Source organism: Daphnia carinata, chromosome 9, assembly GCF_022539665.2.
Source record: "Daphnia carinata strain CSIRO-1 chromosome 9, CSIRO_AGI_Dcar_HiC_V3, whole genome shotgun sequence".
NCBI classification, from domain to species: domain Eukaryota; kingdom Metazoa; phylum Arthropoda; class Branchiopoda; order Diplostraca; family Daphniidae; genus Daphnia; species Daphnia carinata.
In genome coordinates, this window is record NC_081339.1 from 5,552,497 (window position 1) to 5,577,785 (window position 25,289).

Sequence of the window (25,289 nt, forward strand, 5' to 3'; positions counted from 1 at the left end):
TTTTCGACTGTGTGTTACGTATTTCCGAAACTCTCGACTAAATGTGCGGCCGGCTAACCTTCTTCCTACAGTCTTTCTTACAGCAATAGAGAACTCTCAAACGGCTATCGTGAAATCTTATTGTACTTACCAACAGGGCGAACTATAGCATAGTTGGTCGTTCGACCGCGTCTCGGTATTCCACTCTGCATTGCGCGCTCAGTGTCCCGATCTCCAAGCCCCGCCTTTCGTTGTACTGCGACCATCGAAACCGGTTACTGTTACTTCAACATTTTCCCCAACTACACGAATGGTCGAGGCTACAACGCGTTTCTTAACGCTTTCGTGCCACAACAATGACACGTCCAGCGTGTTCCATCACCCGTCGGATGTGTGACATCAAGAAGCGCACCGTTCTAATGGCCCTGGCATTCTTGTTCACACTCATTTTAGTTTACGTACGATTTTATGTTGATGCAAGGCTCACCATCACGTCTTACATCAGCAACTTGAGACAGGAGCATCGGAGAGCAGATGCTAATTCACCCTCTTATTGGGACGCGTTGCTGGACTCGGACACGCTTACAGGTAACCAGATCATGGAATACTTCCTGTGGAGCAATCGACCATCATGCCAACTGGTACACGATTTCGGCGGTACGTTGTACGCGAACCCGTCAGGCATGGACGGCCAGAAATCAGTGTGCATCGATCCTCAAGTGGCACCCAAACCAGACGATTGTCTTGTTTACTCTTTCGGCATCAAGAACGAATGGTCTTTCGACGAACAAATGTCACATTACGGGTGTGAAGTGTTTGCTTTTGATCCGTCCATGGGCAAGGAGCCGCACGACCACATGCCTGGTGATGTCCATTTCTACAACTGGGGGATAGGAGATCGAGACAAGCACGAGGTTGACTCCAACTGGAAGATCAGGTCGCTTTCGTCCATTTACGAGGAGCTATCCGTCCGTCACGGCCGTAAGATCATCGACTATTTGAAAATGGATATCGAGGCTACCGAATGGCAAGTCCTGCCCGATATCATTCGTTCCGGCATGTTGTCCAACATCCGTCAATTGGGCGTGGAAATTCATCTCGTCACGGACGCACCACTAGACAAGTATCGTGAGTTGGCTAAACTGCTTAGGTCGATGGAGAACATGGGGATGGTGCGCTTCGATTCCGAATACAATCCGTGGTTTCTTGGCGATTTCGTACACCTTCAACTGTGGAAACACACGCAAGGCTACGAAATTGCGTGGTACAATGGCAATCTATCGCGCCCTGCAACACCTGCGTTCGTTTTTTAAGAACCTTTTGTGTCATTGTAATGAGTACATGTAATTTTTGTGTATACAAATTCCATGAACAAAGCACTTCAACAAATACATTAGTCTTTATTTCACTAGTTCACATTATAAGACATGCAAAGAAATTGACAAATAAATCAATTGGCTTTCTTGACAAACTTCCAGCAATCGTCCTGGAGTTTCAAAAAAAGAAAAGGCATCATGCCAGATGGGATTATAGAAGAAAAAAGAAATTAAGTTGGCAGTGCCATGGTCCAATTTAATCGACCACGACTCGCGATTTTTTCACCAGCCTTCTCCTACTGCTGTTGCTCTTGGATTTGTAATGAGGCCGGAAACATCGTCCTGGATGCCAATTGGGCAATAAACTCGGATAATATTTGATTTGGCCTTGGTCAGCGTGCAATTTCTGGCAGAGGTCGCAAAAGCCGTGATTGACCATATCTTGGAGATTGGACTCGACAACGTAATCATCCTTCCACCACAGGTACTCATTGTACAGCGTGTCGTTAGCGTCAAGCATTTTTAGGTAGTCGGCCAACTGACCCGGTTCGAATTCCAACGCGTCGATGTACGAATGTTCGGGCGCCAATTGGTCGTAATCGGCACCGCCGTAAACGACGGGCACGATATTACGCAAGCTCATGATGTTGAAAAACTTCTCAGTTACGTATTCACTGCAGATGGCGTTCTCGAAGGACAGGTAGAATTTGTAATTGGATTCCAACATGTCGTAACATTCGGGCGTCGATGTCAACAGTTCGTGAGGTTGGCAGCGCAGACCAGAGCCGAGGTCGTGTTCGTCGCAAAAGCCGTACACGTCCACCTTCACGTGCTTCCTCAATCGCTTAATGTAATGTTCTCGACGTCCATCTGTCGTGCAGTGAGAAATCATGGCGGCCACAAGACTCTTCTTTTTCTTGTTTTTTTCATTGCAAATGGCATTGGTCGTGTCGGTGGTTTCATTGTTCATTTCAATCCTTTGGCAGTTGAGCTTTGCGTGAGTCTCTCTGATCCTCACCTGAACTTCGTCGCTGGTCGTTGGGGCCGATGGTTTCGGTCGGATCCTTCCGTATAGCAAAAGAACGTCCGAATCCATTCGGTAGGTCATTGTCCAGTTGAAATAATTGTCGTATTCGGTAATGTTCATCGGCTCGATGGACGGTGGTGGTTCCTGAGTGAAAAAGACGAGTCGCTGTTTAGGCCGACGCTGGAAATGTGGCCGTTTGTTCATCCAGAATTCGTCGTTGAAATTGAGTAGAATAGCGTCGTAAGATTCGAGAGGACGGTCCGGGTACTGGTGTGGACTGTTGACGATTTCGCAGTCGCTAACTGGGCATCCGTGCTGGATGAAAGCGTCGTGTCCAGTACCGAAAATGGTCATCTCAGATCGTCTCGGTCCATTCCAGAAGAGGATCGTTTTGATTCGAGTTGGATTCCGTTTGCTATTCGTGTTCTGCTGTTGCAGCTGTTGCCACGAATGGTAGTAACGTTGCACGTAGTCCCAATCACCGTAACTAATGACGAGCATAATCAGCAGACTGTTGAGGAGGCCAATGGCCGTCAGTTTGACGAATCGTTCTCTGCTCGGACGCATGAAGAAGAAACACTGGGGATAAGCTGGCCGATTGTTGTTGAGATGCCCTGGAGATCAGTCACGAACTGATTCAATATAGGAATCCCCAGTTTTATCCTTTCAATTTTCAATGTCCACAAGTGATGGAATCAGAATGGTAAAAGAAAATCATTGAACATCGCCAACTGGTCAAAATCACAAAGCCAGAAGAATTGTGAAAACTGCCAGAGTCGACGACGAGTTGTTTTCTTCTGCACGCGATTCTTCTTCTTCATTCCTTATTTTTCTTTCTTGTTGTTGTCTGTGTTTGGCTTTTAGGTGTCTGATTTCATGACCCGTCACACAGCCCCAGAAAGTTCGTTGACTTCCCTTAACAAGCTCTTGTTTCTCATTTGGCGATGGGAAATCTGTCCAGCAACTGGAGAAATTGTGTTTTTGTTTTTTTTAACAAGCGCATCGCGTTTGTTTGTCAGTAACACGGAGATGTTATGTTGGCACGCGTTTGGGCCTAACATAATAAATTTTAAAAAAAACCTCCCCCTTTCCATAGGTGCGTATCTGAATCAATGCAGTGTGAGATCACTGATATTCGTTCAATGCCTCCGGACAGCTTCCCCACTATTATTAGGGTTGTTTTGACGTCTGTACAGCTACTGACTCAACACGTTGCATGACTGACATACCAACAAAAGATAACATGGCCTCCCAACATTGAAACGGATTACTTTTAATGGCATTTTAATCATGGGCTACCAGTGCCCTTGATGTATCTATAGTGCCCTGCATAATCATTGTGGGCAGTTACAACGAAAAGGTGGGTAAACAAGATTCTCTGACCCTGGACGAAGGCGAAAAGGTAATTAGGTTCTACGTGCAAGGACTGCGTGCCTGAGGAGACACGTCCAATTCAGTACATCGATGACATTGCGCCTGGAAACGTGATCCCTTCCGCGTTACGCGCAACAGCCACGTAGACTGTTACAGTTTACCTTGGCTGAAGAGAAGGTTTGCCTCGAGTTCTTTCAACTCTGAACAAGTGATTGTTCAATCTTTGTTCTAATCGTTGTCTAGATTTTGTGGACTCTCGTATTAGCCGACCCTGCAGAACTTTCGCCATTGCTCGCTTACGCCTCGCTAGATTGGAAAAACACTATGACAAGACGAACGTTTACCTATTGCTACCTGATTTGCATAGCAGTTCTGTTTACAGCCTGGGTAATGGTCAAATCCTACAAAGAGCTTCCAGCTACCCATCGCTGGAACTTGGCCTTCTCCTCCGATATCCTTCACTCGGCATCGGCTTACTCGAAGCAAAAGGTTTGCTTCAACGTCTCATTGAATATAGTCAACTGCCTATTCGTCAGATGATTGTCTAATTGAATTTTAAACCAAACTTACTTAGGCAGACAAAGGTGGTGATGATTATGCTCAACCTGACATCCAGCAACGAGAATTATCAAACAAATTATTGGCAAGCAATAAGAACAGCACGTCTGGTGCGTTGAAACTCATCCTGATGTGGAGTACGTGGATGACGACTATGGCCGACGAACCGCTGGTCAAGGCCCGTTGCCCAGTCACGTCGTGTCTTTTCACGTCAGACATGTCGCTCCTTCGTCAAAGCGACGTCGTTGTTTTGTACATCGACACGCTGACGGATTTCCCGACGAACCGTCAAGCGCATCAGCGTTTCGTTTTTGCCCAGCTCGAATCGCCTACCAACACAAAAGTGGACACCATCAACGACCCTCGTCTTCGTTACGACTATTTCAACTGGACCATGACTTATCGCAGAGACTCCGACATTCTCCTTCGTGATTATTATGGCTCTCTGGTGAAAATGAGCAATCAAACAAGAACAGATAAGAACAACGTCTCCTTCATAAGGACCAAAACAAAATTAGTGGCTTGGTTTGTGGCCCACTGTTCAACGCCCATCCGCAGGGAGGAATACGTTCGCCAATTGAGCCAGTTCGTGACGGTGGACGTCTTTGGTCAGTGCGGCAAAGAATGCCCGACCAATTGCGATGACATGCTGCGCTCCGATTACAAGTTCTACCTGGCCTTTGAGAATTCGTGGTGTCCAGACTACGTGACGGAGAAGTTGATCCGGCCGCTTGTGTACGACGCCGTGCCGATCGTCTTGGGCGGCGCCGATTACAGCCGTTTCGCACCTCCGCATTCTTACATCAACGTTCGTGATTTTGGCTCTGCTAAGGAACTGGCTGACTATTTGATGCTACTAGACAAATCGGATGATCTTTACGCGCGTTACTTTGACTGGAAACGAGACTACGACGTCAACCTGCTCGATTTGTCCGGTTGGTGCGACCTGTGTCGAATGGCACACGATGATTCTCTGCCGCACAAAACCTACCGAGACATTAAACAGTGGTGGATGGAGGACGGTGGAGAATGCGAAACGAATTCCACCAAATATTACTGATTGTTTTTGAGGCTGTTTGATTTTGCGTACGTGAATCTTTCAGACGTTAAATAAACGGACGACATGCCCAATTAAAAAGAACGTCGGCCACCGGTGATAAGGAAAACGTATCGTTCCTCTTTGTTTGCAAGTGACGCGTGAATCTGTCCTAGTTCTTGCCTGTATCGTTTGTGATGCAACAGGACTGTGGCCTCGTGCGAGAAAAAGAAATGAATCCAATCAACTTACGATTGGAGGGCTTCGAATGTCTTGCAAAGGATAGCCACTCCGCCTCTGGCCAAGACCGCTGCGTTCACGTTGCATGGCAAGCGTTCGTCCATCTGTTGAAAGACGAAAAGTACCAGTCACAAAAGCAAGGCGGCCGCCGGTTTTCATATTCCCGATTTTCAATTCGTCACTTGATGTCTGATTTTCGGTTGGATCGTCCATCTGTGATGTTTGCTTCCAGTTCAGTAGCTCACTATTCGTTCATACACGTCATAGTGCTCTTGGTTATGACCGTCATCGTGGCACTGTCGCTTCGTTCGGCAATGTCGATGAAGCTAACCGTTCGTTTTATTGGAAGAAACAGATTTGCCGATGACGGGCATTCCCTCAATGGCACAGCAGCAGACGATTACTTCAATCGCCGTTACTTTGACATCAAAAATGACTTGATCAGCCACGATGACGGCGACGAATTCAATCGAGGCCAAATGCCCAGCATCAAGATGTACACGAAAGAAGATGTGGTCCAATGTTTCGACTTGCTATCATCGTCCCGCCAAAGCGGAAACCAACGGCCAATGCATTTTGCTTTCGTCGGAGATTCGACCGTTCGCCAACACTTTGTCAGCTTCCTCAAAGTACTCGTTCCATCAACGTTTAGTTTCAAAATGTGTGATCGGTCATTTTTGGTTGTCCGTTATTCAATTGTTTGCCCCTTTCTGACGGTCATGGCACTGGAAATGGCAGTGGATTCCCGACTACGATCGCAGGACAACGGCGAGCAACGCGTCAGCGTTTGCTGAATACTACTTCCACGAGGACCGTAATTTGACGAGCGCCCTTCAAAATAGCCTAAGAGTATCTTTTTATTGGCGCGATCTCATCAGAGAAGAGGTGCTAGCCGATTTCGAACGATGGTCATCGGCGAGCAACCCAACGTCGCCCGACTTTATCCTATTAGGTAACAGCAAGCTTCCGTGTGCGACAGCATTGCTCTTTATTGACAGTGTCAGTCTTTTAACTTTGCACAAAGATGGATGACGAATTTAAGAAACCATTCTGTGCGTCTTTGACGGACACCGCAGGAATAACGGCCCACCACGTAGGCACCAACGACGTCAGCCCCGATTTGGAGACGTTCGTCAGCCTGTTGGAAGGCGAGCTGCTACCGCTAATCAAAAAGAGTCTGGCTGCTCATCCGCAACAGAAAATCGTGTGGCTGCATCAGAGCCGAACAGTCGAAGAAATGACTCCCGATTTTTACGACATCTACGCCGACGACATCGATAAATACAACAAGGAGATTCGTCGCGTTTTTCGGTATAAAACCTAAGTAGAAACTGGTCGTACATGGGCGATGAAATGCTATGTTTTCCAACTGAACGCAGTGGCACGGGCGTGATCATCTGGGATTCCATCAACGCGATCGTAGAAGAAAATGTGCGGGCGTGTGACCTGACGGCATTTGAGCGCCGCGACCGAAAGATGTACCTGAGTTGTTACGATTTCATCCATCCAGGATTCAGGGCCGTATCGTTGGGAGGCCAGCTGATCTTCAATCACCTTTGCAAAATCGACGATGTTTATTGAACTCGCTTCATAGTACCGATGCAGCTCAGTTGTATTTCGCATAGCAACACGTAGCAACAGTATATGTGTGTATGACAATCGAATCGAGACAGTTTTCTTTTTGTTTCATCCCTTACAAAAAAACAAAAACAAAAAAAGAACTTCAGGCATCAAACATTGAAAGCAGATGAAAATAGAGCCACAAAGAAGTTGAGCCATCTGTATTGATGCAAAATACAGACGGCACGGTGTTAGGTAGCATTATTGTTGTTAATCGACCGGCGAATGGTAAAACCTGGAATTGAACTAAGCCAAGTCGGTATAAATAATCGCCCTTCTTGTTCCCTGATAGCAGCACAGCGACGAAGGAAGACTTTGTATAGACAACATAAAACATGACACCGCAATTGGCTTGGGCAGAACATTTCTAATTGGTATGGATAGCTGATCATTCCGTTGTTGCTGTGCCATTTTGAAATAGCTCATGTCTATATAGCATCGAGAAACATAGTTTTTCAATATATACACGGGATATAAATACAGTGTATTTGTTTGATTTCATATTTGCCATCTACACGATATTGAGTCCTGCACAATACGACGGGTATCTCCCGCTTGGCTATTTCATTCTTCTTTCTCTTTTGCACGAAAAGGATGCGTAAAGGAGAAAAAATAAATAAATCAATAAATCAATAAATAAATAAAATATATAAGACAATAAAGAAAACCGTTTGTTAGGCTTGTACACGGATTGGAGACGACACAACCCTTCCACTTGTATTCATGTGCATGAGCTGACTAAACGAGAGCTGGATACCAAACAGGCTGGTTGCTGCCTGGTTTCATCATAAAATTACGTCGTCATCTCCGATGACGCACTGGGGTTTGTTGCGATAGAAATCCCCGATGAGCAGGTGAGAATCGTGTTGAGAGATCGTAACCCAGGCGAGAACTAGAGTGAGATCGCAAACGCCAGGTAGTTCCACGTCGAGGATGCTGGTTTAAGGAATCGAGTGAACGCCGTACGGTTTAGAAAGATGTGAGCTCAAGTTACATCTATCAACAGCATTTCAAGTCACCTGAATGAGCCGGATGGAAAACGGAGTTCGATGCCAGCTTTCTCGGTGCACAGGCCAGTGTAGTACGTATCGTCGAAAGGTATCATAGGTATCGTCTGAAACGCAGCCAATAACGGTATGATTGTGCTTCCGGTCATCAAGACAGCAGCTCCATTAAAGTAATGAGGATATTCCTTCCAAGGCCATTCCTCAAATGAAACGTTCCATTTGCCTTCTTAAAAGAAAAAGAGAAATAATAATAATAATAATAATACGAAAGGTTTCTTTTTTTTTTCCATTGACAATTTGTGTAGTCTATACGGTGTTGACACATGCAGCTAAACGTATGACATCAGTTTGGCTGAAATATGAGTTTGCCAGTCTATACCTCGATTAACGTCGTAATTTCCCGGAGACGAGCCGAACATGATTTGATCAGAGCGACGATAGGCCTGAACGAAACGAGAGAGGCTGTGCACGTTAACGTAGACGTCATCGTCGACTTTAAGAAGGAAGTCGAATTGAGCAGCGCAAAATCTGTACAACCAGTTAAACAGACTAGCCACTTTCAATGTCACGTTTCTGTCAGAATCGATCAGCTCAGTCTGGATGATATCGCCGTACAACAGACTCTCTTCTTCAATACGACGTTGAGTCATCGCGTCGTCGTTTCGCGGCGATCCTACGAAGAAAGCCAAACCAACAATACCAATCAAGCCGTTGTTTTCATTATGAGTTGGTAAACGTTTAGCCCAAGTCTGTCGAATCAGATTTCGTTTTTCAAAATTGGACGGAGCTGAATCGATGGCGACGAAAAGAGTTCGATTGGCAGCCGCCACTTCACGGCACGCAGCGTGAGTGATGCGGTAGTTGAAAGACAGGACGTCGTTGACGACGGCACCGAATTCCGGTTTGAGTGGCTCCACATCAGCCAATGGTGATAGACGTAGACGAGCCACTGCGTATTGGATATAGTTCTCCACGCCCGGATAAGGAGTGCCACGCAAAGCGGTGGCCATGTAATCGAATAACGCGTGACTCACCGTCACCTGCGAGCTATTACTTCGGAAAACATTTCCTTCGTCTCTATTGAACGTTTTCCCGTATCGGCTAGCGTGTCTTCTTCTTCGCCGTCTTTCACGTTCATATTGTTTGACCTTTAGAATGAACGTTGGGCTGTGCAACAAGGAGATTTCGCTTTCAGCCAGGCACGCGTTCAGTTTCGATTCGAGCATTGATTTGTCTTGCATTAATCGGTTCTTCGTTTCAGCTGTTGGCTGCTCCGCCTCGCCGTGGCCACTCGTTTTCGCTTCGCGATTCATTGCGTATAATAAATTCATCGTGAGAAAATTGAACACGATGATGAGCGTGGGCAGTAACGAGAGGGGAACAACAACGACACGGGGAAGTTTAGACAATCGGCGTGCACCTGAGAATGGCATTGCCACGCTCGAATGGTTCATTCTATCTACTCTGTGAGCAGGCGCGTCCAATTGGCAACCTTTATTTAAAAAAGGAAAAGAAAACTATGCATGTAATATAGGCAAATCAAAAGTTGGTGCGTGTAGGGCTATGTCGCCAAAGTTTTGTGACCGTAGTATTGACGTGCGTTTACACAGGTAGCGTTACAGTATAAACTGCTACGACGATTACGGGTCTAGACGATTACATTTCTTCAAACACACAAAACTAATGGATGTTTCAGTTACAAATCTATGGACTTTGCGAGACTTGTTGAACTGTGACTTTGCCAACCAGCACTGGCAGAGGTCGCGCACCGTGTGCCCACGCGTCCCAATACTTGACGGTGAACTCTTCCGATTCGTCTATAGCCGTGATTAGCTCTAGAATGAGCAACGCCATAGGAGCAGGTCGAAGCCTGTGCTGGATTACACAGGCTTTGATAGAAATACAGTACTACGTAGACCAGTTGTTGTGTCTTGCGGCAAGTTGCTCGATATCCCCACACCGTCTTTATTTGGGCAACTTCAGCTGTTTGCGAACTATCGAACGAACCAACGACCTTTCAATAGACAAAAACAAAAAAAAAAAGAAAATCAAAACATATAGTTAGGTGTGTCATCAATTATAAATAAAAGCTCGAGCCAACGGCTTTTTTCACGTGATGCCTCAAAATGGATTGAATATAAAATTGACTTGACTTTGCTCCGGGGTTGAACTGGACGAATAGAACAGGAGAAGTCCCGGTCATACTTCGACCGCTGCCTCAAGCCAATGCATTTCTTGGTTCTGTTTCTCAGACGTGATTCGTCTGCTTTTTTCACAACATCATGTCAGTTACAACAGAAGTTTTTCTAACAAAAAAAAAACAAAAAAACAAAAAGCCCTCAAGAAAAACGATGACGTCTGAAAAACAGGAGAAGCTGCCGGGTTGCTACGCGAAACATTCCGCCATAGGTTCATGGCGCCAATCTCGTATAAGGCTATATCATATTTCAACCTTGTGTTCGAACGATTTCAAAGCTAGTTGATCCAGTCGTTCCTCTCCGCCACCATCATAGCCTCCTCGTCGTTAACGAAATGGCGTGTTCGCCATCGACAGGACAACAATCAAAGCAACCATGCTCTCCCCGAGTGCTAGCCGACATTCCACGCGGTTTGACGTGGTCATTCCTGCTTTCTCTTGTTATCATAAGCCTCGTCATGGTCAATGTTATTTTCACGGTGTTCCAAAATTTGAAATCGGACGATCGGCACGGGTCACGTGTCATCAAAGAAACCGTTAAAGGAATGACGCTGCAAAACGAAATTCTGCAGTTCAATTTGAGCCGATGCCGGGCCAAAAAGCCACAGCTATTCACGGCCATTACGACATTCCTGCGGGACGACAGAAAGAAATCAACTCGAAAGTGGAGCGTGCGCGATGAAACGCGGCCAAACAGTTTGACGAGTCCTCAACTTACCCATCGTATGGCGAATAAAGTGGCCGACATGATCGGCAGAGACGAAACTCCGATGGTCATACATCGGCAATTGTTCAACTACATGGCCAGAAGTTTGAGAGACACCCGCTATCCAGGCGTGGAGAATTACAGCCGGTACGCCGTGGCTCGTTTAGGTCTATCGCCGTTAACTGACGTGCATCCGCTCGTGCCCGGTTTCGGTCCGGTCATTAACGACGTCTTCTCCTTTCGATATCCGCTCACGATTGAGCCGTGCAACAAGAGAAACGACAGATCTGCCAACAAATCGGTTTTCATTGCCGTTGTGTCGGCGTGCGGCAATTTCGACAAGCGGGACACGATCCGGCAGACGTGGAAACGGCATTTTAGAGACGCGCACGATGAAGGTCTGCTAGCGATCGCAGGGTTTGCTTTCCTTTTAGGACTATCGGACGATAAGGCGACGCAACAGCGAATAGAAGACGAGGGCCACATTCACGCAGATATCATTCAGATCGCCATGTCTGACAACTATAAGAATTTGCCGTTAAAAGACGCCGCTTTGTTCAACTGGTTGCACGCGAATTGCGCCGACACGATGCCTTTCGTCGCCAAGGTGGATGACGATGTCTACGTTAATGTCCGCAATCTGGCGCATTTCGTTCGATCGCATCACCAACACAATAAGACCATCTTTGGCGTGGGCAAACCGAGAGCTGGATGGCCAGACAGAGGTAGGTCTCATACACTTGCCGGCAGCAGATTCATTTTTTCCGCTTTGCCGATCCATTGGCTGCAAATTAAGACAACTTACCTTTTAAACGGAAAGATGGTAAATGGGCAATAACGTACGAAGAGTGGCCTTGGAAGGAGTACCCGCCTTACATGTTGGGAGCGATCGTGTTAATGGCTGCAGATACTATTCTTCCATTATTGGCTGCGTGTCAGACGACGCCCATGATCCCTTTGGAGGACGTCTACTTGTACGGCATGTGCGCCAGAAAAGCTGACATTCAAATTCGCTACTCTGCCAAGCCGAACAGGTGATGGCCATTTCTAGACACCAATGCTTATAATTCGTTTACCTGTTGGGCTCACCTCTTGTGTGGCGCTGTTATAGCCCTAACATTTCTATGAGATCAATTCTAATGAATATGTCATTTTCATTGAAAACCAGAGCATTGATTGGCTCAATCGTTCGGGCTCCAACTACGTGCGAGCTACGTACGCTGATCGCGTGGCGGCCGGACCATCTCAGTGTCGCCAAAGTACGAGACATTATGCGTTCATCCCACAGGATAACAGACCATTTTTATCGCAACACGAGTCAATGCATCATCAAATCCGGCCCTGTTAATGCAACCCATGTCATGATTGATCACACTCAGCCCGTTCATTTTACCTTCATCAGATGAAAGCCAAAAATGATCTGGCATATGCATTCTTCTTGGCCTCATGTCAGCCCAAGTTCCATATGACAGCAAGCTCAATGCCAACGGTCGGTCGCGAAGAAACATGAAAAAACCTCCTTGTTCTAATCCGTTTGCTGGATCAAGCCCCAACGCCAAATGCAAATAGCTATTATTTGATGTCGTGTTATGCTATGGCTCTTCGAATTTAGACTTAGGAAAAAAAAAAAATAACAATAATAATAACAACGATAATATGCGACATCGCTCATACAGTAGGTTGCTTTCAAGTAAATTACGACAGATGCCTGTTGTTTACTTCCCATGAATCAATGCACAATTGCGCACTGTGTGACGAGCATTTTGCTTTTCATGGACCTGGGTCGTTTTTAATTGCACAGTTTAGCCAGAGTAGGTGCAGATGATCGATGTGACGTAGGTGACGCGTAGCACAAATTGCAAGTTGAACTGACATATTATCCACAACATACAACAATACAAAATAGACGATAAAAAAAAAAAACTGTGAAATTGTTTTGACACCTAAGTGCGTCCGATTGATTGGTTCGACGTTGACTACCCTGCTGAAATTCATCCTCATTTATAAAAAAACAAAAATGAATAATGATTTGTTCGAGACGGTGGCAAGTTTAGACAGCGACCAAATATTCGATAAATCGCCCACCTGTTATCGAGCCAATTTCATCCAAATTTCTTCGCTGTTCATACACCAATCTTGGTCGTGACAAGCATTGATGTTAAGCAATACGCCGTTCATGGTGCCTCAAAACCAATTGAATTTGTCTGCTAGTTTCATGGACGTATAATTGTGTTTAGTTCTTTCATTTAAGGAAACGCTTGCTATTATGCATGCTGTATATTTTTGTAAGAACATGACGAGCACGAATGAAGAACTGTGTGCATTTCAACAGCGCAAGGAGATGAAAGAGATCCAGAGGAAGTATAGTAGGTCGGATATGCAGAGGAAGACGGCCGTTAGATGATGGGTGAAAAGTACCTGGAGTTGTACCATGCCAGATCCATATCGATTTCACCTTTCTTGTATCGCGACACCTGCAAAGGGACTTGGAAGTACGGATTGGGCCGTGAACTGAATCGAACAAACCCTCCGGCCGGCCCTTGAGCTTTGGCTTCTAGATTCCTGATGATTTGAACCCGGTGGCGTAAGACTTGCAACGGATCGTCAGCTTCGAAATGGAGCTCGACGACCAGCTGTTTGACTTTGTTGGCAAGAAAACCGGCGTTCATCATTTGCGGTATGGCGTCCCATTCGGAGGTTTCAACGTCGAGTTTCAGGACGTCGATGAGCGCCGATTCTCCGTGTCGGTTTTTCAGTATGTCGTAGATGGACGTGGCAGTTCTCATTTTCCATTTTTTGCTAGGATGCAATCTATCTTGGCCGTCCAGACCGATGTCGAAGAAATGGACGAACTGACTCCGGTCGTGACCGCTGACGTTCATCGATGGATCGAAAGAGTAAACTTGGCAGCCGTATGTGGCCATAGCGTCCTCGAAAGACCATTCGTTGTTGATGCCAAAAGAGTAGACCAAACAGTTGCCCGCATCGGGTGTGATGGACCTATCAAAGCAAACGGCTTTGTGGCCATCGGGAGCGATCACGCCGTTGAAATTTCCGACGTTGAATCCGATATCGACAGCGTTTTGGCAAGCCGTGCTGTTGGTCCAACGCAAATATTGATACATCTCCTGGGCTGACATCGATTCGGTTAATGTCTTGCTGTTGGTCCAAGGGTCGTGACCGTCGACGCAGACCGCGCTGAGCGGCGACGAGTGATCCTTCTGCCCCTCACCGGAAGGCCAACGAGGAGGGAGAAGAAAAACCAACCAGGTCGCAAAACTGCCAACCGCCAAGTAGAACAGGCCGCCGTTTCGGCTTGTCATGACCCACTTGAAAACGCGACGCATCTTTTTTTCGGATGTGGCGACAAAAAAAGCTCACAAGTGCTACAGCTCACGAGGCGTCTGTCTCAGAGGAACCTGTACGAGCTACATTTATAGCCTAGCGTAGACGTTTTTCGTTTTCATTTTCAATTGACTTGACGTTTCATGCCAGCCATGGGTAACGCCGCGGCACGTAGCACCTCCTACTCACCACGTATACGCCCTGCACGCACGTGTACGCCGTGCACACGTATACGTTTGGCTTCGACAGCAACTCGTTCTTCATTTCTTGCGGTTGGCGAATCATTTGCTACATTGCTTGCAGCTACGAGGGGACGAAGCAACCGACGTCATACCGCCCAATAGGAAAGCGTTCTTTCTCCTCCTTTTCCAAAAACCTTCTTAAGGGCCAAGAAAGGTGGCCGAATTTCACAGACATTTCTATGTGTTACAGGTGCAATCCGTCAGCCATCAGCTCGATCGAGTAGACTACGTGCCGCTGTAACACAGCTCTCTGGCGATCGAAGTTTTGTCAATCAGTTGGTTTGGTTTCAAGTCTTTAGAAAAACGACAGCTAGCCGTTAAACAATCCCGAGGTTTGCCGATAGAACACGACATTTGTATTGAACGTGTGGACGCTTACGTCCGTGTGTACGACGGGTATTCACCTGTTGCGAGTATTGAGCGCGGTATCGACAAAGACGGTGAGAACAAAACGAAAGAAAACAAACCAAAAGGAAGCAACCCATATGCGACACTTGCTTAACAATTATACCGTACAGCATTATATAGACCGCATATATATGTACAGAGTACATGGAACACGAGGCAATGGTCGATTCGTCTCTTTACGTAGTTGCTCAACACGGCAGAGTGCGCAGATTCTGTTTCCGCTGTGTCCAAACGTCATTTTCGAAATGTCAGCTTGTTAGGACGAAAATGTCAAGGTCCCGGCATGCATGCCGGCGCCTGTCGTCTCCTTGTCGCATCGTCGTTGTTGCCTTACTGATGCTATTTCCGTTCTTCTTTATCTTTGAATTGGGAATGACCGATTGGGTATGCACCGAGTCGCGCGAAGGTCAGTCACTCGAGCAGCACGGGTCACAGCAGCTAACAGCGGCCACTGTTCGAAGGCTATCGCTAGAAAATGAAATGCTCCGATTAGGAATAAGCGAATGCCGTTCTAAGGCAAAAAGCAGCCAAACAGAAACCATAGCGCACTTCAAAGACGTCAATGCGAAACTGAAGGCGACGGCGAAGCGATGCCAACGAGAGAGGACCGAGTGGCAACAAAAGAAGCAAGTCAGCGCTCAACGGGCAACAGAGACTGTCGAAGATGAACACATTGCCGCAGTTGGAAGAGCCGATGTGCGCCGAGCATTTGTTCCACGTCATAACGACACCAGTTTCTACAATATGTCTTATCCCGGAGTAGAAGCTCACACGCGCTACGCAGCCAGTCGTTCAGCTCTGTCGGCATTGACGGGCGTAGAGCCGCTCGTGCCCGGATTCGGCCCCGTCATTAACCATGTCTTTCCTTTCCGATACCGCATCTCCATTCCGCCGTGCCCCGATTTTTTCCCTAAGGACAGTCGAACTGTCTTCGTAGCTGTCATATCGGCTTCGCATCATTTTGAAAAGCGTCGAGCGATTCGAAACACGTGGAGAACGCATCTGAATGCAGCGGCGCAGGAAGACGGCCCGCTACCAATATCAGTGGGTTTCGCTTTCGTGCTGGGATTGCCAAACGATGACGAAACGCAGAGTAGGATCGAAGAGGAAAACGACCTTCACGGCGACATCATTCAGATAGAGATGGCTGACGTTTACAATAGTTTGCCGCGCAAGGTGCTCGGCACGCTCAACTGGCTCCACGCAAACTGTTCCAAAGTCGATTTCGCATTCAAAGTGGACGACGATGTCTACGTCAACGTGCGCAATCTAGTCCAATTTGTTCGGAACCACCACCGGTCTTATCACAGCGTGTTTGGCTATGGTAATTTTGATCGCGTTCCCATGCGGCTGGGAGATGCGATGAGTCCCGAACACGTAAAATGGACCATCACTTTTGAAGAGTATCCATGGAACACCTATCCCAACTACATGTCCGGCCCAGCCTATGTGTTGCACGGAAGTACGATTCGTCTGTTATTGGCTGCTTGCCAGACGACGCCAATGATTCGCTTGGAAGACGTTTACATAACCAGCATGTGCGCAGAAAAGGCGGGCGTCAAGATGCAATTCTCCGTCGGCCCATCCTGGTAATATACACATTTTTTTCTTTTCTTTTTCTTTTCTTTCTTTCTTTATTTATTGCGATCGAATGAAGCATTCAGTACCCCTTAAATCATAACGCTTACCTGAATCATTTTTTCCTCAAAACCACCAGGGTTTACTTTGATCCAGGGCGTATGGTTCCAACTGCGTGTGGACTCAGGCAATACATCGCGTGGCCAAGTGAAAATCACACGCATTCCCATACGGCGGTCGAAAATTTCTATTCCCTCAATAAGACGCGATGCGAGACGATCAACGCTGACGGAACCTACACACCAGTCGATCCTCACGAGCCCGTCCATTTCCGTTTTAGCCAGACAAAGACACCGGCATCGAGCACGATGATCGAACAAAACTGAGCCCAAGGCTGTTGTGAGAGGGTGAACCGTTTCGGGACTGGGTGTGACGCATTCATTCACGGCATGGCTGTCCAGTCTGCGACTGAGAAATCGTTAAAACATCAGCGCACCAACTGGCTGACCGTCTGTTCCCGATGCTTGATGCCTTTTGATTTCGGCTGCGGCCAAATGTGCAGCACCCACTCTTTTAGCTTTCACGTCATCGACGGTGTATCCTCTATGGTCCAAACAAATTACACAATTCAATTGGTGCCGTTTTTGTTTTTATTATCTAGACGGTAGCAAATTCTGCGCAGATGATGAAGCACAGCTATCTCCTGCGTGGAAGAACGACTTCACTAAAATCCTTCAATCGTGAGCTAAGCTCAACGCCCGGGGTCGATTAAAAGCACGTCGTGCAATTTTCATCGATTCAAGGGGCACCCCACCAGTTTGCCTTTGACATTGACCGTTCTCTGTAGCCCAATAGCTACGAATATGTTTCGAGAAATTAATGAAGCACATTCGCGCAGAACCCAAGGCGCATGTCTTGGACGATGGCTGTACGTGAACTGGATCTTGCTCGTAAATTATCACAAAACCCCCAAACAAACCAACATTCTGTAAACAGCTGGCGTGACCTTGAGCGAGGGGTAGATTTATTCAGTTCCATCAATCAGTTTGCTTCCTCCGGGCCTGATATTGAAACAAGCAAACAGGGGGGGGGGGGGGGGGCAGCAACGGCAGAACGCGCCTCACCTTCAGTAGGCATTAATATCACTTTTTTTCTGTTCTGTTTCAGGCGTTTGCGTGTCTTTCCCTTCGAAACACGCTCGTAACATAATGACAGCCTTCATGACAAGTTGGATTTCCCCTCCGTTTTTATAGTAAGATTTACAAAGCCACGAAAACAACTGCATAGTGCATACGCAATCAAACTCCTTTGTCGAACTGCTAACTTGAATCGCTTTTTGATGAGATTTTAATTGCTCTAAACACCCATTATTGGTGCACCACAGACTATATGTTGTCGTTGTAGTAGACCTTGTTGCCACTAGAGAACGACACTACACGCACACGCCACGCATTGGCTCGATTTGGTCTTGCGCCATTGACAAATGGCAAACCGCTAAATTTTTATTTGTCGTACTACCTGAATTGATAGAAACTTTGGAAGTAGACATATAGCCTGGTAACATACAAGCAAACTTGGCAACGCCGCGCAGAGGCAGAGGGTGTTCGATAAATGTGGGGATAGGTACGAAGCAGGCGAGAAGATGCCACCTCATTTTACCCACCATTTAACCTTCCCGAACGATTCTGTGACGCACGAGAGGTCTACGTCTCGTAACAGGCTATTTGTAGAGTGTGAACACTCGTTAAGCCCCAAGTTTGTATCTTACTGCGTTCATCGTGAAATTGGGCGTGAATGTACGTAGCCAACGACGTGGAAATGACTCGTCAAAAAGGCGACCATCTAGTGGGAAAAGCCAAATCGAAAGGCCAAAGGTAAGTGACCGAGCGAAGGATTTTCATTCTAATTTTAACCAAAATTTCAGTCGTCTCTTTGAGTTGGCGCATTTTTGATTTATTGCTTATTTGTTTTGTCCATCTCCTTCGTGTGAATTGTCATAGTGACGTAGTGTAAGTCGAAATTGGTCTGCTCGGCATGCCCTTGTAGAGGATTTGGTCAATATATAGCCCTCTGCTCAAGGGTCATTCTGCTATGGCTCTTCGAATTTAGACGTAGAAAAATAAGAATAATAATAACAACAACAATAATATGCGGCATCGCTCATACAATAGATGGATTTCGGGTAAATTACGACGGATACCTGTCGTTGAATCCACGAATCCATCCGAACCCATGAATCAATGCGCAATTGGGCATTGGGGGACGAGCATTTTGTTTTTGATGGACCTTGGCCTTTTTTAATTGCGCAGTGCATCCAGAGAAGGTGCAGCTGACCGATACGACGTAGGTGACACATGGCACACATTGCCGTTGAACTGATTCATTGTCCACAACATACAATAATACAGAATAATTGATAAAACAAAAACACTGTGAAATTCTTTTGACACTTCAATGCCCGATTTATTAGATCGGCATACTCTGTTGAAATTCATTCTCGTTTAATAAAAAAAAATCAATCAATAATAATTTGTTCGAGACGCGGCCAGTTTAGACAGCGACGAAACACTTGATAAATCGCACACCTTTTATCGAGCCAATTTCATCCAAATTTCTTCGCTGTTCATACATCAATACTGGGCGTGACGGAGATTGATGGTAAGCAACACACCCTTCATTATGCCTCCAAATCAAATGAATTTGTCTGCTAGTTTCATGGACGTATAACTTTGCTCTTTCATTAAGGAAACGCATGTTCTTGCTGTACATGCCGTATATTTTTGCAAGAACATTATGAGCTTCATGAATGGAAAAACTGTTTGCATTTCAACAGCGCAAGGAGGTGAGAGAGAGCCAGGGGAAGTATGGCAGGTGTATATGCAGAGGAAGATGGCCGCTAAACGATCGGTAAAAAGTACCTGGAGTTGTACCATGCCAGATCAATAAAGATTTCACCTTTCTTGTATTGCGATACCTGCGCAGGAATTGGGAAGAACGGATTGGGTCGTGAACTGAATCGAACAAATCCTCCGACCGACCCTTGAACTTTGGCTTCTAGATTCCTGATGATTTGAACCCGGTGGCGTAAGACTTGCAACGGAACGTCAGCTTCTAAGTGAATCTCAACGACCAGCTGTTTGACTTTGTCGGCAAGGAAACCGGAATTCGCCATTTGTGGTAGGGCGTCCCATTCGGCGAATTCAACGTCGATTTTCAGGACGTCGATGAGCGCCAATTCTCCGTGTTGGCTTTTCAGCATGTCGTAGATGGACGTGACGGTTCTCATTTGCCATCCTTTGCTAGGATGCAATCTATCTTGGCCGTCCAGACCGAGACGGAAGAAATGGATGAACTGACTTCGATCGTGATCGCTGACGTTCATCGATGGATCGAAAGCGTAAACTTGGCAGCTGAATTTGGCCATAGCGTCCTCGAAAGACCATTCGTTGTTGATGCCAAAAGAGTAGACCAAACAATTGCCCGCATCGGGTGTGATGGACCTATCAAAGCAAACGGCTTTGTTGCCATCGGAAGCGATCACGCCTTTATAATCCATGACGCTGAATCCGATATCGACAGCGTTTTGGCAAGCAGAACTGTTGGTCCAACGCAAATATTGATACATCTCTTGGGCTGACATCGATTCGGTTGATTTCTTGCTGTTGGTCCAAGGGTCGTGACCATCGATACAGGCAGTTTGTGACGATGACACGTGATCCTTTTGCGCCTCATCATGGAGCGGACGAGGATTGCGGTGAACCAACCACGTCACGATAACGGCAACAATCATCGCCATAAAAATCACGCTGGCTTTTCGGTTTGCATTGACCAAATTGAACGAGGGACACATCGTTTTCCTGTTCATGGTGAAAACTATAACAAAAAAGAAGCACTCGTTACAGTAGCCGTTCGTTTGCTCGAGAGAGGCTGCGTACAAGCGTTTATAGCTCTTTTTGTTACATACTCAACATCGTGTCTACCTCTTGTAAGAAACGGCTTCGTGTGTAGCGCCTCTTGTGTAATAACAAGTACGTTCCTTACATTTACTTCGGTGTGTGGCTCCGCCTGTACACCTTTCGAAGAGTTTCAGGCTCCTTTCCTCGGGGCCGGCGTGCCCCGACAGATAGACTGGCTGGCGATCGTTTTTCACAAGCAACAGGAAAAATGCTGCTGGTCAGAATACTGAAGTTGAACCGATGCTGGGCGTTACTTTTGAGGGTACTCGGACTCAACTAAGGCATCATGGTTTCAGTCAGTTTTGCTGGGGATTCTCGTCCGTTTTTTCTCTTCATTTTTTTTTTTTTTTTTATAATACAACGGCGAGTAGAAAAAAATTTCCAAAATGGCACGTAAAAATCGGCGTGTATTCCAATTCCCAAGTAAAAGTTAAATATATGCATGTTTTGACAATCTGATCCATTGAGAATTTTGAAAAACAACAGACCAAGTAATCGTCTCCAAAATGTTTATTTTGAACAACGTCGTCACAATAAGACAAGTGCACTATATTAAGGGCGCACCCTAACAACGATAATACATGATTTACTTAAAGGAACGATGAAAAAAGGAACAAAATGGACGGAAAATGTCATCAAGTCGTTGCTTTTTTGTTTCGGTTCTTCCGGATGCTGATGCCCATGGTGGACATCCACTGGCTAACGGGGAAAATATCTTCTTGCCGTTGAACTTGTGATGGTTTTGTCAGGGGGTTTCCACTCTCACGTCACGGTCGACAGTCTCCTCAGTTATCGGTATTCTTTTTTTTTTTTTTTTCGCTAATTGTAGAATTCGTGCGCAGTTGGTTAAACCGTTGTTCCAGCGCACGAATTTAGTTTGTCCCGACGTGGCAACAACGGACAGAGAGAACATTCTCGATAAAGATGGCGATAGGTACGAAACTGGTGACAGGACGACGCCCCCTAATTTTCTAAAAACAAGTGTCGACACATTTCTCGAATGGCAGAGAAGAGTGTTGACGTCTTGCAGCGCTAGATTTCGATAGTGTGAACAGCATACATCTGTCAGTCTTGAATTTTTCTGGCTTTCGTCGTACAACTGGACGTGAATGCACGGCGTACTGTACAAACAACATGAAACTGACGCATCTGAAAGGCCGATGACGTGGTGGCAATGGACATCGAAAGGCCACAGGTAAGTGACCGAGCCTCATCTAATTTGACGAATGCCAAATTGACACGAATCGTCAAGCCGTGACGCGTGTTCAACATTTGAATTTCCAAGTAACAATAAAATCGAACAAAAACAACAATAGATTCTTGCAGTTGCAAGCGACAAATGCTATTAAATTTGCTTTCTCGAGTGTTTATTTTTACGTAAGCCATCACTTGAATCAACGTGTTGTATTAGGTGCTCACCTTGACGGTGCTAAAATCAACATCTAAGAAAAGAGGCGACGAATAAAGAACAAAATGGACCAAAAGTGATCCTCACGTCGTTTCTTTTTGACAGCCCCGTCCTGGTTGGCCGTTTTGCTCATCGCTTCGTTCTCCTTTTCACTGAGGGTCTCCTCCGTTCCAGGAACGACGCTCATCACCGATGGCTGCTCAGGTTTCGTCGGCTCCTCCGCAGTTTGATGCCCGTCATGGACTTGAGTGGCCAACTGGAAGGTATCTTGCTCTTCAGTTAGTGACTGATTTCGCAATTGATTTTCTTCGCTCTTGTGATGGTCGACGATGTCGTGAGTGATCGGCTTTTCTTCGCCAATTGTTGTAGAATTGGTGCGCAGTTGGTGGTTCATTTTGCCGTGGATCGCGTAAGCCTCCAGCACTGGATTGGGTGGAAGCGGTTGAATAGAATCAATCGGATAGGCTCGATTTTGTTCTTCATTGCACAAGTATCCGCACGACTGGAATTCCGTGCCGTTATCGGCGTCCGTGTAGTACATCATGTACACGTTGCACATCTCGTCGGACGACGACAGACCTATTCATCGAGCCACAAATCTCATTTTTGGATGATGGAAATTCAAGGAAAAAATCAGCGCCCACCTGCATAAGTAAAGGTATTTTTGCCGAGTGAACTGTATGTGCATCTCATTAGAATCTCGTCTCCTTTGGTCATGGCGAATTCGCGCGTTGTCGGATAAAACGCCTGTGGCCATTGCGGATTGCCTTTGACCATCAGCTCTGTCGCTCGCGTCTGTACACACAAGTATGGGCGAATTTAAAAATGGGCGGAAGAAGAGATCCATGACAAACAGAGTATACCTTGGGATTGTACTTGTAGCTGGTGACGACCGTGCCCAGCCCGTGAGCGTGAACGCGGGCCGCAAACACGTGAATAGGAACCGCCGTGTCGATCGGGCAGCAAATGTCGGAATTGACAACTGAATCCACGAAAAATGGGAAAATTGTTCATCTAATATGGCTGGCAATTCACTTGAATGTCATACCAGCTTGATGAGGTGGGATCTCGGGCAGGGCCAACATTAACAAAATGCCAGCAATGTATTTTTGCCTGATCGATGTAAGAAGTTCAAGGTTGTTCATCGAATGACCATTCAAAATATTCACAGTGTCAGGTACGTACGGTTCACTGGTGATCTCGAGATCCAATCCGGTGTAATCCCGCACTCCTGGCGCCAGCTTGTTGGCGTAATGCACCTGAATGATCAGGTACTTGACTCTGGATTTGCCAGTGCCGCCAATGCGGAAGCCAACTGATGGAGGCAAACGAGTTCCATCGGCGTTTTTGGCCCAGGCGTACAAGATTCTCGTCGGTCCCGAACACGACACTTTGCCAGTTCCGTGAGAGCCACATTTCCTTCGGGCAATTTTTCAAAATCAGAAACGAACGAATATGTGCCGTTCGAAAAATAGATCAAGAAATTGCAGTTTGGGAATGTTTACCAAGAGGGTGTGGGTGAGTCCGACATGTCGCCAGCGCATCCGCTGAGAATCATGTGGTGAGCGCGTTCGGCTGTCCCCTCCACCCGGAATTGGGTAATGTACATTTCTTTCTCGGGTTTCAATTTGAATGCTGTGCAGATGTAATCGTCATCCTGGGCATTTCATTTTTTGGTTATCACTTCATCGTCGATAAACTGTACTGCGATTGCAGTTGGCAAAGACTTACCACGGTGGGGATGGCACCAGGCATTCGCAGCTGGTAAGTGTTGGTGCCGGCCAAAGGTTGCGGCATGTCGGCGAATCCATCCGAATGGTTGACACCTCCGTACACAACGGTAATTAAAAATAGCCAAAAAGACATATTGGATTGCCCTGTATTTGTTTGTTTTTTTATTTAACAGTCGAAATCAAAGACAACGATCAAGGAGAAACGGGAAAAGGCGACTGGTTTTTACTGCTTCGCAGTTGCGAGTCGGACGAATGATTGCAGCTTTAAAAAAAAAAAAACAACAAAAAAAAAAAATCAAGGTATAATTTCATTTTTGGTTGAATCCAAAGTCATTGTGCGCTCAAGGTGAACCGGCGGAACATGAGGCTATTGCTGGCCTTTTGCAATGAACTCTCGGCTTTGATGATGCCCTGCAACTAAAAAACAAGGCATTCCGGCCTTGGACCTTGAACGCATCATTTCCTAAATTGCTACAAAAAAAAAAACAAAAGAGTAATTTTTCATTTGGATAATTTTATTAACGCGTGTATTATGATTGCATTATGAACAGGGGAAGTTGTTGGATGCGGCGAACGTGAATGGACAATGTTCCGCCAACAGACTCGAGTACACCGAATCACGTAAATTTCGTTTCATCTTCCCCATTGAATTCCACGTCACCAAAACAGCATCGTGGTCTTCTATAGATTTTTTGATCGTTTCGTTTTCAGTTCCGGTAGTTATCGCGAGTCTCGACCGACGCCAACGAAATGAACTTAGAGGTGGTAAGAAGACATGGTCTTGGTCAATCAATCGGACATCTAGACATCGATTTTCAAAATGTTTATCCGGTTCATTGCCCCCGCATATTCGACCCATGCTGGCCTCTATCGCCGCCCCAAACCGCCTGCCATTCGGTGCCTCCTTCGAATCCATGTTGGCCATATTCAGGATCACTTCGTCGATCAAATGATGACCGTGGACTAAATGCAACATGTGAACGGTAACTCTACCATCCAAACTGTTTCGATCGCTGCGCTTGACGACGAAAAAATTGCTCCACTTCAACCAGTTCAGAGGCTTGATCGTGACGACGCTATCCAAGTCGAGCAAGAGGCCGCCACCTCTGAATAGGGAAACGGAGCGAAAATACTCTGACAATTGAGTGCCATGATGGCGCCATTTTGCTGCCTGGTACCAGCCAAAGAGGGCCGTGTTGTTGAAGTATTGAGTTTCGTCTGACAGCCGGATGATTTCAACGTTGCTGTAACGTCGCATCACGATGAACCAAGCGTCTGACCGAGATCCGTTGCTCATGAATGGCTGTCGCATGAGCAGCTGAACCGGACGGTCAGGATTGTTCCTAGCAGCTGATTCGATGGCGCAGCTTTGCCTGGCGCTCAAACAGCCGCGCCCACTCGTTTCGTGCATAACGATGCGTCGATTATCAATGGCCTCGAGATAACCGTGTCGCCATTGGACGATGTTTACGGTGTGTACTGCCGACTGGCCCTTTGATTGGTCCTGGCTGACGGCGTTTGTCAGCTCACGAGAGGGGAATGCAATCAGCCACAGGTGA

General features: G+C 46.4%; 7 protein-coding genes and 1 long non-coding RNA gene across 8 annotated transcripts; 5 read left to right on the forward strand and 3 right to left on the reverse strand.

The window, feature by feature from the left end:
- The first annotated feature begins 335 nt into the window (after window positions 1–335).
- LOC130688467 (probable methyltransferase-like protein 24) lies at window positions 336–1,319 on the forward strand. Its single transcript, XM_057511451.1, has one exon. The coding sequence runs from the start codon at window positions 336–338 to the stop codon at window positions 1,290–1,292; it is 957 nt and encodes a 318-aa protein (XP_057367434.1). The 3' UTR covers window positions 1,293–1,319.
- A 177-nt stretch (window positions 1,320–1,496) lies between these two features.
- On the reverse strand, window positions 1,497–2,893 carry LOC130689091 (alpha-(1,3)-fucosyltransferase C-like). Its single transcript, XM_057512104.2, has one exon. The coding sequence runs from the start codon at window positions 2,887–2,889 to the stop codon at window positions 1,552–1,554; it is 1,338 nt and encodes a 445-aa protein (XP_057368087.1). The 5' UTR covers window positions 2,890–2,893; the 3' UTR covers window positions 1,497–1,551.
- A 118-nt stretch (window positions 2,894–3,011) lies between these two features.
- Window positions 3,012–5,336, forward strand: LOC130688466 (alpha-(1,3)-fucosyltransferase C-like). The gene is made up of 4 exons (XM_057511450.1): window positions 3,012–3,025; window positions 3,625–3,724; window positions 3,940–4,185; window positions 4,271–5,336. The coding sequence occupies exons 1-4, from the start codon at window positions 3,012–3,014 to the stop codon at window positions 5,312–5,314; spliced, it is 1,404 nt and encodes a 467-aa protein (XP_057367433.1). The 3' UTR covers window positions 5,315–5,336.
- A 405-nt stretch (window positions 5,337–5,741) lies between these two features.
- LOC130689121 (uncharacterized) lies at window positions 5,742–7,502 on the forward strand. Its single transcript, XM_057512133.2, has 4 exons — window positions 5,742–6,159; window positions 6,269–6,482; window positions 6,607–6,841; window positions 6,910–7,502. Exons 1-4 carry the CDS (start codon window positions 5,749–5,751, stop codon window positions 7,109–7,111), a joined length of 1,062 nt encoding a protein of 353 aa, XP_057368116.1. The 5' UTR covers window positions 5,742–5,748; the 3' UTR covers window positions 7,112–7,502.
- A 5,836-nt stretch (window positions 7,503–13,338) lies between these two features.
- Window positions 13,339–15,632, reverse strand: LOC130689015 (probable methyltransferase-like protein 24). Its single transcript, XM_057512034.2, has one exon. It carries the CDS (start codon window positions 14,405–14,407, stop codon window positions 13,457–13,459), a length of 951 nt encoding a protein of 316 aa, XP_057368017.1. The 5' UTR covers window positions 14,408–15,632; the 3' UTR covers window positions 13,339–13,456.
- A 113-nt stretch (window positions 15,633–15,745) lies between these two features.
- On the forward strand, window positions 15,746–17,260 carry LOC130689014 (beta-1,3-galactosyltransferase 5-like). The gene is made up of 2 exons (XM_057512033.2): window positions 15,746–16,644; window positions 16,773–17,260. Exons 1-2 carry the CDS (start codon window positions 15,800–15,802, stop codon window positions 17,017–17,019), a joined length of 1,092 nt encoding a protein of 363 aa, XP_057368016.2. The 5' UTR covers window positions 15,746–15,799; the 3' UTR covers window positions 17,020–17,260.
- A 1,980-nt stretch (window positions 17,261–19,240) lies between these two features.
- Window positions 19,241–20,741, reverse strand: LOC130689120 (probable methyltransferase-like protein 24). Its single transcript, XM_057512132.2, has one exon. The coding sequence runs from the start codon at window positions 20,496–20,498 to the stop codon at window positions 19,530–19,532; it is 969 nt and encodes a 322-aa protein (XP_057368115.1). The 5' UTR covers window positions 20,499–20,741; the 3' UTR covers window positions 19,241–19,529.
- A 782-nt stretch (window positions 20,742–21,523) lies between these two features.
- Window positions 21,524–24,189, forward strand: LOC132088259 (uncharacterized). The gene is made up of 4 exons (XR_009421660.1): window positions 21,524–21,784; window positions 22,001–22,260; window positions 22,367–23,837; window positions 23,904–24,189. It is a non-coding gene; the product is annotated as an uncharacterized LOC132088259 (long non-coding RNA).
- The last annotated feature ends 1,100 nt before the right edge of the window (window positions 24,190–25,289 follow it).

What these genes read in the sequence shown, in the direction of transcription:
- LOC130689121 (XM_057512133.2), top strand. Translation starts at nt 5,749, where the DNA reads ATGTTTGCTTCCAGTTCAGTAGCTCACTATTCGTTCATACACGTCATA. An exon ending in ACTTTGTCAGCTTCCTCAAA is followed by an intron (nt 6,160 to 6,268) that starts GTACTCGTTCCA and finishes TGGAAATGGCAG; the next exon opens with TGGATTCCCGACTACGATCG. An exon ending in GCCCGACTTTATCCTATTAG is followed by an intron (nt 6,483 to 6,606) that starts GTAACAGCAAGC and finishes CGGACACCGCAG; the next exon opens with GAATAACGGCCCACCACGTA.
- LOC130689091 (XM_057512104.2), bottom strand. Translation starts at nt 2,889, where the DNA reads ATGCGTCCGAGCAGAGAACGATTCGTCAAACTGACGGCCATTGGCCTC.
- LOC130689015 (XM_057512034.2), bottom strand. Translation starts at nt 14,407, where the DNA reads ATGCGTCGCGTTTTCAAGTGGGTCATGACAAGCCGAAACGGCGGCCTG.
- LOC130688466 (XM_057511450.1), top strand. An exon ending in CCCTGGACGAAGGCGAAAAG is followed by an intron (nt 3,725 to 3,939) that starts GTAATTAGGTTC and finishes ATCGTTGTCTAG; the next exon opens with ATTTTGTGGACTCTCGTATT. An exon ending in CGGCTTACTCGAAGCAAAAG is followed by an intron (nt 4,186 to 4,270) that starts GTTTGCTTCAAC and finishes AAACTTACTTAG; the next exon opens with GCAGACAAAGGTGGTGATGA.
- LOC130688467 (XM_057511451.1), top strand. Translation starts at nt 336, where the DNA reads ATGACACGTCCAGCGTGTTCCATCACCCGTCGGATGTGTGACATCAAG.
- LOC130689120 (XM_057512132.2), bottom strand. Translation starts at nt 20,498, where the DNA reads ATGAACAGGAAAACGATGTGTCCCTCGTTCAATTTGGTCAATGCAAAC.
- LOC130689014 (XM_057512033.2), top strand. Translation starts at nt 15,800, where the DNA reads ATGTCTTATCCCGGAGTAGAAGCTCACACGCGCTACGCAGCCAGTCGT. An exon ending in TTCTCCGTCGGCCCATCCTG is followed by an intron (nt 16,645 to 16,772) that starts GTAATATACACA and finishes CAAAACCACCAG; the next exon opens with GGTTTACTTTGATCCAGGGC.